This window comes from Oncorhynchus gorbuscha, unplaced genomic scaffold (genome assembly GCF_021184085.1).
Source record: "Oncorhynchus gorbuscha isolate QuinsamMale2020 ecotype Even-year unplaced genomic scaffold, OgorEven_v1.0 Un_scaffold_835, whole genome shotgun sequence".
Taxonomy (NCBI): Eukaryota; Metazoa; Chordata; class Actinopteri; order Salmoniformes; family Salmonidae; genus Oncorhynchus; species Oncorhynchus gorbuscha.
Genome location: NW_025745831.1, coordinates 108773 through 121428, shown reverse-complemented (window position 1 = coordinate 121428; position 12656 = coordinate 108773). Strand labels below are relative to the sequence as shown.

Genomic DNA, 12656 nt, shown 5'->3' with positions numbered 1-12656 from the left:
AGTTCCTCTGCGTACACATCGGACAAACTGAACTGGTCCACTCACACAGACAGTGTGGGAAGGCGCAGCAGCGCCTCTTCAACCTAGGAAGCTGAAGAAATTTGGCTTGTCACCCAAAACCCTGACAAAATTTTACAGATGCACGATCGAAAGCATCCTGTCGGGCAGTATCACGGCCTGGTATGGCAACCAGGTTTACTGTTTACTTAAGCAATCTAAGATGGAAGGGAGTTCCGTACAATCATGGCTCTATATAATCCTGGTTGCTTTCTTGAATTTGTTCTGGATTTGGGGGCTGTGAAAAGACCCCTGGTGGCATGTCTGTGGTGGGATACGTGTGTGTCAGAGTGGTGTGTAAGTTGATGATGCAAACAATTTGGAATTTTCAACACTAGCGTTTTTAATAAAAAATAAGAAGTAAATGCAGTCAGTCTCTCCTTTACCTTTAGCCAAGTGAGACTGGCATGCATAGCATTGATATTAGCCCTCGGATTACAGTGAAGAGCAAGACATGCCACTCTGTTCTGGGCCAGCTGCAGTTTTTCAGGGTCCTTCTTTGCAGCACCTGACCATTTGACTGGGTAATAATCAAGATAAGATAAACTAGAGGTTTCAGGACTTGCTTTGTGGAGAGAGATGTCAAAAAAGCATCTTTACAACAATTGAAATAATCTTTTGACCATGACAGTTAACAATCTAAGGTAACACCAAGTAATTTATTCTCAACTTGCTCAACATCCATGTTATTCATTATCAAATTCAGCTGAGGTCTAGAACCAATGGTTTTATTTGTACCAAATACGATGGTTTTAGTTTTACAGGTGTTTAGGACTAGTAAATAAGGTGCCACACATTCTAAAATTGAATGCAACTCTTTGTTTCAATAGCTGTAGTTGTTGAGGGATATAGGGTTGAACCATAAGCATACATAGACACACAGGCTATGTTGAATGCCATTAGTAAAAATGGAAACGAGTAGAGGGCCAAGGGATCTTCCCTGCGGTAGACGACACTAAACATGTTTAACATTAGCAAAGATTCTATTAAATCAAATCAAATTTTATTGGTCACATACACATGATTAGCAGATGTTAAGGCGAGTGTAGAGAAATGCTTGTGCTTCGAGTTCTGACCATGCAGTAATATCTAACAAGTAATCTAACAATTTCACAAAAACTCTTATACACACACAAGTGTAAAGGAATGAATAAGAATATGTACACAATAAATATATGGATGAGCGATGGCAGAACGGCATAGGCAAGATGCAGTAGATTGTATAGAGGACAGTATATACAGTACATATGAGATGAGTAATGTAGGGTATGTAAACATTATATAAAGTGGCATTGTTTAAAGTGACTAGTGATACATTTATAACCTTCCATTTTTTATTGTTAAAGTGGCTAAAGATTTGAGTCAGTATGTTGGCAGCAGCCACTCAATGTTAGTGATGGCTGTTTAACAGTCTGATGGCTTTGATAGAAGCTGTTTTCAGCCTTTTGTTCCCAACTTTGATGCAACTGTACTGACCTCACCTTCTGGATGATAGCAGGGTGAACTGGCAGTGGCTCGGGTGGTTGTTCTCCTTGATGATATTTTTGGACTTCCTGTGACATCGGGCGGTATAGGTGTCCTGGAGGGCAGGTAGTTTGCCCCCGGTGATGCTTTGTACAGAACACACTACCCTCTGGAGAGCCTTACGGTCGTAGGCGGAGCAGTTGCCGTACCAGGCGGTGATTCAGCAAGACAGGACGCTCTCGATTGTGCGTCTGTAAAAGTTTGTGAGTGTTTTTGGTGAAAAGCCACATTTCTTCATTTCAGTTTGTCCGTGATGTGTACGCCGAGGAACTTAACTTTCTACCTTCTCAACTACTGTTCCATTGATGTGGAAAGGGGGGTGCTCCCTCTGCTGTTTACTGAAGTCCACAGTCATCTCCTTTGTTTTGTTGACATTGAGTGTCAGGTTATTTTCCTGACACCACACTCCGAGGGCCCTCACCTCTTCGCTGTAGGCCATCTCGTCATTGTTGGCAATCAAGCCACCACTGTGGTGTCGTCTGCAAACTTGATGATTGAGTTGGAGTCGTGCATGGCCACGCAGTCATGGGTGAACAGGGAGTACAGGAGAGGGCTGAGAACGCACCCTTGTGGGGCCCCAGTGTTGAGGATCAGCGGGGTGGAGATGTTGTTTGCTACCCTCACCACCTGGGGGGCGGCCCGTCAGAAAGTCCAGGACCCAGTTGCACAGGGCGGGGTTGAGACTCAGGGTCTCGAGCTTAATGACGAGTTTGGAGGGTACCATGGTGCTAAATGCTGAGCTCTAATCGATGAACAGCATTCAAACATAGGTATTCCTCTTGTCCAGGTGGGTTAGGGCAGTGTGCAGTGTGATTGCGGTTCGGTCGTTTGTGGACCTATTGGGGCAGTAAGCAAATTGGAGTAGGTCTAGGGTGTCAGGTAGGGTGGAGGTGATATGATCCTTGACTAGTCTCTCAAAGCACTTTGTGATGAAGCAAGTGAGTGCTACTTGTTCATCTCCGTTATATCTTAGCTTTCTTGGGAACAGGAAAAATGTGGCCCTCTTGAAGCATGTGGGAACAGCAGACGTGGATAGGGAGTGATTGAATATGTCCATAAACACACCAGCCAGCTGGTCTGCACATGCTCTGAGGACGCGGCTAGGGATGCCGTTTGGGCTGGCAGCCTTGCGAGGGTTAACACGTTTAAATGTTTTACTCACGTTGGCTGAGGTGAAGGAGAGCCCACAGGTTTTGGTAGTGGGCCATGTCCTCAAAGCATGCAAAGAAGTTGTTTAGTTTGTCTGGGAGCAAGATGGCAGTGTCCATGACGGGGGTGGTTTTCTTTTTGTAATCTGTAATTGACTTTAGACCCTTCCATATACACCTTGTGTCTGAGCCGTTGAATTGTGACTCTACTTGGTCTCTATACTGATGCTTAGCTTGTTTGATTGCCTTGTGGAGGGAATAGCTACACTGTTTGTATTCGGTCATGTTTTGGGTCGCCTTGCCATGATTAAAAGCAATGGTTCGCACTTTCAGTTTTGCTCGAATGCTGCCATCAATCCACGGTTTCTGGTTGGGGAAGGTTTTAATAGGCACCTTGGGTACAACATCACCGATGCACTCGCTCACCGAATCAGCGTATACATCAATGTTGTTGTCTGAGAATATCCGGAACATATCCCAGTCAAAGCAATCTTGAAGTGTGGAATCAGATTGGTCAGACCAGTGTTAAGCAGACCTGAGCACAGGCGTTTCCTGTTTTAGTTTCTGTCTATAGGCTGGGAGCAACAAAATTAAGTCGTGGTCAGGAGGCTTTGTGTGCGTCGCGGAAGTTAGAGTAGCTATGATCCAGAATTTTCCAGCCCGGGTCGTGCTTTTGATATGCTGATAAAATTTAGGGAGCCTTGCTTTCATATTAGCCTTGTTAAAATCCCCAGCTACAATAAATGCAGCCTCAGGATATGTGGTTTCCAGTTTACATAGAGTCCAATAAGGTTATTTCAGGGCCGTCGAGGTGTCTGCTTGAGGGGGAGGGGGGGATACACGTCTGTGATTATAATTGAAGAGAATTATCTTGGTAGATAATGCGGTCGGCATTTGATTGTAAGGAAATCTAGGTCAGGTGAACAAAATTACTTGAGTTTCTGTATGTTGTTATGATCACACCACGACTCGTTAATCATAAGGCATACACCCCCTTCCTCCTTTTTACCAGAGAGATGTTTGTTTCTCTCGGCTCGATGCGTGAAGAAACCGGGTGGCTGTACCGACTCTGATAACGTATCCCGAGTGAGCCCTGTTTCCGTGAAACAGAGAATATTACAATCTCTGATGTCTCTCTGGAAGGCAACCCTTGATCGAATTTCATCTACCTTGTTGTCAAGAGATTAGACATTGGCGAGTAGTATACTCGGGAGCGGTGAGCGTTGTGCCAGTCTACGGAGCCTGACCAGAAGACCGCTCCATCTGCCCCTTCTGCGGCGCCGTTGTTTTGGGTCGCCTACTGGGATCTGATCCATTGTCCTGGGCGGTGGTCCAAACAAAAGATCCGCTTCGGGAAAGTCATATTCCTGGTCGTAATGTTGTTATGTTGACGTTTCTCTTATATCCAATAGTTCTTCCCAGCTGTATGTAATAAGACTTAAGATTTCCTGGGGTAACCGTATAAGAAATAATACATAAAAAAAAAATACTGCATAGTTTGTTAAGAACGCAAAGCGAGGCAACCATCTCTGTTGGCGCCATCCCCCGTCTGTGTTTAATTAGATAGATTGCTCTGAAATCATGAAATGGCACAGGTTGAAAAGCCATAACATATACGTTTTTTTTCAACAACAGGTTATGGTAAAAAATATAAAATTCTGGTACGTTGCCACAATCTTCTTATTATCAATGTCTTTCAACCAATCATCTGTCATTTGTGTCAGTGCAGTACATGTTGAGTGCCCTTCTCTATAAGTCTACTGTTAATTTGTTTACATAGAAATAGCATTGTATGTGGTGAAACACAATGTTTTCAAAAAGTTTGGTAAAAGTCAGCAGCAAGCTGATTGGTCGGCTGATTGGTCGGCTTTTTTTCTGCAGACTCAGATAGAAAATATGACACAAAGGAGTGGCAATATAGTCCCTTAGCATACTTGTCAATACCAGGTGATTTCTTATTGTTGATGGAGAATAATATATATTTTTAAACGTCATCCACACTAACTTAAGAGAATTAAAAATGACAAATGCTTTTCTTTCATTATTAGTTATTTTATGCATGAAAATGATGGCTCACAGTTGATGCTGACATTTAATTCCTAAGTTTCCCTACTTTGCCAATTAAATAGTTATTAAAGTAAATGACAACATCAAGAGTTTACAATGTAGCCAAGCTGTGTTTCTATGCACCTTTGAGCCAAATGAACAATTACAGGATATTTGTATCTTGATAAAACAGCTCTGCTTGCCTTGGTAAGTAAAATCGACCAAATAAGCCATTTCTACCATATTTTCGGTCAATGAATATGCTTGTTGAGACTACACTTTTGCTGTTCCTCATACTTTCATGATTTTTCTGTTTCTTCACGATTTGTTGTCAAATACAGTACCAGTCAAAAGTTTAGAGACACTACTCATTCAAGGGTTTTTCTTTATTTTTACTATTTTCTATATTATTGAATAATAGTGAAGACATTAAAACTATGACATAACACATATGTAATCATGAAGTAACCAAAAAAGTGTTAAACAAATCTAAATATATTTTAGATTCTTCAATGTAAGCACTTTGCACAATCTTGGCATTCTCTCAACCAGCTTCACCTGGAATGCTTTTCCAACAGTCTTGAAGGAGTTCCAACATATGTTGAACACTTGTTGGCTGCTTTTCCTTCATGCTGTGGCCCATCTCATCCCAAATAATCTCAATTGGATTGAGGTCGGGTGATTGTGGGGGCCAGGTCATCTGATGCAGCACTCCATCACTCTCCTTCTTGCTCAAAACAGCCTGGAGGTGTGTTGGGTCATTGTCCTATTGAAAAACAAATGAAAGTCCCACTGAACGCAAACCAGACGGGATGGCGTATCACTGCAGAATGCTGCGTTAGCCATGCTGGTTAAGTGTGCATTGAATTCTAAATAAATCACTGACAGTGTCACCAGCAAAGCATCCCCACGCCATCACACCTCCTCCTCCATGCTTCACGGTGGGAACCACACATTCAGAGATCATCTGTTTACCTACTACCTGCATCTCACAAAGACATGGCGGTTGGAACAAAAAATCTCAAATTTGGACTCATCAGAACAAAGGACAGATTTCCACCGGTCTAATGTCCATTGCTTGTGTTTCTTGGCCCAAGCAAGTCTCTTCTTCTTATTGGTGTGTTTTAGTAGTGGCTTCTTGCAGCCATTCGATCATGAAGGCCTGATTTACACAGTGTCCTCTGAACAGTTGATGTCAAGCATATATTTGGGCTGCAATCTGAGGTGCAGTTAGATCTAATTAATTTATCTTTTGCATTAGAGGTAACTCTGGGTTTTCCTTTCTTATGGTGGTCCTCATGAGAGCCAGTTTCATCATAGCGCTTGATGGTTTTTGCATCTGCAATTGAAGAAACTTTCAAAGTTCTTGAAATTTTCCACTTACCTTCATGTCTTAAAATGATGGACTGTCATTTTTCTTTGATACTTTGAGCTGTTCTTGCCATAATATGGACTTGGTTTTTAACCTAATAAGGCTTTCTTCTGTATACCACTCCTACCTTGTCACAACACTGATTGGCTCAAACTTATTAAGAAGGAAAGGAATTCCACAAATAGAAAGGCACACCTGTTAATTTAAATTCCTTCCAGGTGACTACACCATGAAGCTGTTTGAGAGAATGCCAAGTGTGCAAAGCAATCATCAAGTCAAAGGCAGGCTACTTTGAAGAATCTCAAGTATAAAATATTTCTCTCTTTGTTTAACACTTTTTTGGTTACTACATGATTCCATATATGTTCTTTCATAGTTTTGTTGTCTTCACTTTTATTATACAATGTAGAAAATAGTACAAATAAAGAAAACCCTTGAATGAGTAGGTGTGTACAAACTTTTGACTGGTACTATTTATATCTGCCAAAATAACCTATTTTGTTAATTATAATACTATATTATTTTTATGTGAACATAATCAATGACCAAATTTAAATGCAAAAATTCCAGATTGCATTTTCAATTTGACAGTTTTGTTCAATGACTTACCAGAAAAAAACTTCCATATTGCGAAAGAAAATGAATATAAGATAAATCAAGGCTCACTTTTGTACGTTATTGTGATCACATTTTTCAATCTAATTAATTGTAGCAAAATCTGAGAAAATGTGTTGTGTTCTGTTCATAAAAATTGATTCTTCATAAAAATCGCAGGATATTTTTAGTTGTTTTTTTTAATGCTAAAAACTAATAAATGCCATCTGGGGATGGTCCCCCAGATCCCTCCACCCTCCCAAGATTTTGCACCCCCACCGTCAGACAAAGTCAGGCACCTCTGTCTGTCTGTCTGTCTGTCTGTCTGTCTGTCTGTCTGTCTGTCTGTCTGTCTGTCTGTCTGTCTGTCTGTCTGTCTGTCTGTCTGTCTGTCTGTCTGTCTGTCTGTCTGTCTGTCTGTCTGTCTGTCTGTCTGTCTGTCTGTCTGTCTGTCTGTCTGTCTGTCTGTCTGTCTCTGTCTGCCTGCCTGCCTGCCTGCCTGCCTGCCTACTAGGCACTCTGAGAGTATAGTTGATGTTGAGAGGGTCCTAGGGCAAGGAGAGGGATCTCTCTCTCTCTCTCTATCTATCTCGTACACTCTTTACTATAGACAGTGTATCCATATGCTGTGAACTGTCTCAATGGCACCACTAGTACTTCACTTTTACTGGCCTAAAACTAATAGCCTAGTGCTATTAAGGGCCAAACTTGAGAGTGAAAACAGAGTTAGCCTACTTCAAGAAAACCCCACTTAATTTTCCTCTGATTGTAAACCTCTCTCGGGTAGTGTTTCTGAAGTGATCTGGAGGGGTGCTTGAATAAGGAAGTCTGCTTCCTCCTAAACAAGTAATTACCACTACTCAGCGTGCATGATGGGAAAGCACTGTCGATGTACATTTATTACTGTCACAGGGAAACTGGCTGTGGAGTACTAGCAATAAACAGTACAGCTCAGAGAAATATGAGTTTACTATAAACTGAAATGAAGCTGGCAATATAGCACACCCAAAAGTCTATCTGTAGTGCTGAAACATCATCGTTCATCTTTCTGTGTTGTACTTCCGGCGCCGACAGAGAAGGCCGCCTCGCTTCGCGTTCCTAGGAAACTATGCAGTTTTTTTTTTACGTGTTATTTCTTACATTGGTACTCCAGGTCATCTTAGGTTTCATTACATACAGTCGAGAAGAACTACTTAACATAAGAGCAGCGTCAACTCACCATCAGTACGACCAAGAATATGACTTTCGCGAAGCGGATCCTGTGTTCTGCCTTTCACCCAGGACAACGGAATGGATCCCAGCCGGCGACCCCAAAAAAACGACTTTGAAAAAGGGGAAAACTAAGCTGTCTTCTGGTCAGACGGGCACATCGTGCACCACTCCCTAGCATTCTCCTCGCCAATGTCCAGTCTCTTGACAACAAGGTTGATGAAATCCGAGCAAGGTGTCACGCACTCCTCTATGAAGAGGGAACGCAACACCCTGCTACAACTAAACTCTCCGTGAAGTGAAAAAGGTATGGACTGTAGGTGCAAGTAAGAATGACAACAGGCAGAATGTGGTACCGTTTACAAGGACTTTATTCCTTTACACGGTAATATGGGGAAAAGGGGCTGGACAGAACCAAAGCAAAGAAAGTAAATCTCAAAGCCCCCCCCTCTCCTATCTTACCTGCCTACCCACTAGTTACCTAATTTAGCACCACCTGGTGCCCTAACCAAAATACAGGGGGTGGTCTTACCTAGTGTGCCTAGACAGCGAATATGCTACGGGTATATGTATGCCCGCGGGCCTCTTGCCTAAGCACTCCCTAGGTGCCTTCCCCTTCCCCCCTGGGAAGAAATGAAATAGAATATTAAACAATTTCACAAACAAACTAAGAAACAAAGGACATCAAATAAGCTCTATCTGAGCAACAAACTCACAAAACTCTCTAGCAAAATCTCTCTAGCAAAATCTCTCTAGCAAAATCTCTCTAGCAAAATCTCTGCAATGACTTCCCAGCAAAAAAAACTCCCTCCTGAACAGAACACTGGCATTTATATAGCTTCAGAATGAATGGGTAATTGGAGACAGCTGTGTCTTGACGAGGGGACGGGGTCAGCTCTGCAATTAGCCATGGAGTCGACCAATCAGCTGCTTGAGGGATTTCAGGAAGCCATTCCTGAAATAAACACATGCAAATACACAAACTACAACACATAAACTGGGAAACGTAACACAAGGGTAGCATTCCAGAGGGACATCAGAGACTAACGTTCTTTGCGTCACGGAAACATGGCTCACTGGAGAGACGCTATCAGAGACGGTGCAGCCAGCTGGTTTCTCCACGCATCGCGCCAACAGAAACAAACATCTTTCTGGTAAAAAGAGGGGCGGGGGCGTATGCTCTATGGTTAACGTGATGTGGTGTGGCCACAACAACATACAGGAACTCAAGTCCTTCTGTTCACCTGATTTAGAATTCCTCACAATCAAATGTAGACCGCATTATCTACCAAGATAATTCTCTTCAATTATAATCACAGACGTGTATCCCCCCCCTCCCCCTCAAGCAGACACCTCGACGGCCCTGAAATAACCTTATTGGACTCTATGTAAACTGGAAACCACATATCCTGAGGCTGCATTTATTGTAGCTGGGGATTTTAACAAGGCTAATATGAAAGCAAGGCTTCTACCAAAGGAATTCTCTTCGATTATAATCACAGCCGTATATATTCCCCCCCAAGCAGACACATCGAAGGCTCTGAACGAACTTTATTTGACTCTTTGCAAACAGGAATCCATATATCCGGAGGCTGCATTCATTGTAGCTGGGGATTTTAACAAGGCTAATCTGAAAACAAGACTCCCTAAATTTTATCAGCATATTGATTGCGCAACCAGGGCTGGAAAAACCTTGGATCATTGCTATTCCAACTTCCGCGACGCATATAAGGCCCTGCCCCGCCCTCCTTTTGGAAAAGCTGACCACGACTCCATTTTGTTGATCCCTGACTACAGACAGAAACTAAAACAAGAAGCTCCCGCGCTGAGGTCTGTTCAACGCTGGTCCGACCAATCTGATTCCACACTCCAAGACTGCTTCCATCACGTGGACTGGGATATGTTTCGTATTGCGTCAGACAACAACATTGACGAATACGCTGATTCGGTGTGCGAGTTCATTAGAACGTGCGTTGAAGATGTCGTTCCCATAGCAACGATTAAAACATTCCCAAACCAGAAACCGTGGATTGATGGCAGCATTCGCGTGAAACTGAAACCACGAACCACTGCTTTTAATCAGGGCAAGGTGACTGGAAACATGACCGAATACAAACAGTGTAACTATTCCCTCCGCAAGGCAATCAAACAAGCTAAGCGTCAGTATAGAGACAAAGTAGAATCTCAATTCAACGGTTCAGACACATGAGATATGTGGCAGGGTCTACAGTCAATCACGGATTACAAAAAGAAAACCAGCACCGTCACGAACCAGGATGTCTTGCTCCCAGGCAGACTAAATAACTTTTTTGACCGCTTTGAGGACAATACAGTGCCACTGACACTGCCCGCAACTAAAACATGCGGACTCTCCTTCACTGCAGACGACGTGAGGAAAACATTTAAACGTGTCAACCCTCGCAAGGCTGCAGGCCCAGACGGAATCCCCAGCCGCGCCCTCAGAGCATGCGCAGACCAGCTGGCTGGTGTGTTTACGGACATATTCAATCAATCCCTATCCCAGTCTGTTGTTCCCACATGCTTCAAGAGGGCCACCATTGTTCCTGTTCCCAAGAAAGCTAAGGTAACTGAGCTAAACGACTACCGCCCCGTAGCACTCACTTCCGTCATCATGAAGTGCTTTGAGAGACTAGTCAAGGACCATATCACCTCCACCCTACCTGACACCCTAGACCCACTCCAATTTTCTTACCGCCCAAATAGGTCTACAGACGCTGCAATCTCACCCCCACTGCACACTGCCCTAACCCATCTGAGGAATACCTATGTGAGAATGCTGTTCATCGACTACAGCTCGGCATTTAACACCATAGTGCCCTCCAAGTTCTTCATCAAGCTCGAGACCCTGGATCTCGACCCCGCCCTGTGCAACTGGGTGCTGGACTTCCTGACGGGCCGCCCCCAGGTGGTGGGGGTACGCAACAACATCTCCACCCTGCTGATCCTCAACAATGGGGCCCCACAAGGGTGCGTTCTGAGCCCTCTCCTGTACTCCCTGTTCACCCACGACTGCGTGGCCACGCACGCCTCCAACTCAATCATCAAGTTTGCGGACGACACAACAGTGGTAGGCTTGATTACCAACAACGACGAGACGGCCTACAGGGAGGAGGTGAGGGCCCTCGGAGGGTGGTGTCAGGACAATAACCTCACACTCAGGTCAACAAAACTAAGGAGATGATTGTGGACTTCAGGAAACAGCAGAGGGAACACCCCCCTATCACATCGATGGAACAGTAGTGGAGAGGGTAGTAAGATTTAAGTTCCTCGGCGTACACATCACAGACAAACTGAATTGGTCCACCCACACAGACAGCATCGTGAAGAAGGCGCAGCAGCGCCTCTTCAACCTCAGGAGGCTGAAGAAATTTGGCTTATCACCAAAAGCACTCACAAACTTCTACAGATGCACAATCGAGAGCATCCTGTCGGGCTGTATCACCGCCTGGTACGGCAACTGCTCCGCCCACAACCGTAAGGCTCTCCAGACGGTAGTGAGGTCTGCACAACGCATCACCAGGGGCAAACTACCTGCCCTCCAGGACACCTACAGCACCCAATGTCACAGGAAGGCCATAAAGATCATCAAGGACAACAACCACCCGAGCCACTGCCTGTTCACCCCGCTATCATCCAGAAGGCGAGGTCAGTACAGGTGCATCAAAGCTGGGACCGAGAGACTGAAAAACAGCTTCTATCTCAAGGCCATCAGACTGTTAAACAGCCACCACTGACATTGAGTGGCTGCTGCCAACACACTGACTCAACTCCAGCCACTTTAATAATGGGAATTGATGGGAAATGATGTAAAATATATCACTAGCCACTTTAAACAATGCTACCTAATATAATGTTTACATACCCTACATTATTCATCTCATATGTATACGTATATACTGTACTCTATATCATCTACTGCATCCTTATGTAATACATGCCACTTTGTTTACATACTCATCTCATATGTATATACTGCACTCAATACCATCTACTGCATCTTGCCTATCTTGCCTATGCCTCTGTACCATCACTCATTCATATATCTTTATGTACATATTCTTTATCCCCTTACACTTGTGTCTATAAGGTAATAGTTTTGGAATTGTTAGCTAGATTACTTGTTGGTTATTACTGCATTGTCGGAACTAGAAGCACAAGCATTTCGCTACACTCGCACTAACATCTGCTAACCATGTGTATGTGACAAATACAAATTTGATTTGATTTGTGGTTTGTGTTTGTGTGTTCTCTGCTGCTCACCTCCCTGCTCACACAGCTGCTGGGCAAGAGCGTCTTTGAAGATGATCTGTCCTCGATGTGTAGCAGTGGCCCTGAGAGAGAGGGACGGGGATAGAGAGAGGGACGGTGATAGAGGCAGAGAGACAGAGGGAGATGCAGAAAGAGCATTAAGTCAAAGTGTGCCGAGGGTAAAGATGAGACTATCAATATAAAGATGAACTTTAACTAGATGCCTTAATTAACCAGTATAATTTTTTTAAATGGTGTATGTCTGTCTGTATGTGTTGAAGTGCCGCCTTTAGCCTTTTGGGGCCCCTCAGCAAGATTTGATTGGGGGCACTCCCCTACCTCACAGGCAAAATGTTTTAGTGTCCCCCAGTGCTTTGTGAACTGGGAAGTGCCGGAACAAAAGGTGGGTGACCAGTGGGTGACCACCAAATTCTATT

General features: G+C 43.8%; 1 protein-coding gene across 1 annotated transcript in view; it reads right to left on the bottom strand.

Moving 5' to 3' along the window:
* Positions 1–12656, bottom strand: part of LOC124020489 (reelin-like) — a 266814-nt gene that overhangs the window by 155337 nt on the left and 98821 nt on the right. Inside the window, exon 4 of the mRNA XM_046335735.1 lies at positions 12232–12302. Coding sequence (XP_046191691.1) covers positions 12232–12302 — 71 coding nt within the window. The remainder of the gene's footprint in view (positions 1–12231; positions 12303–12656) is intronic.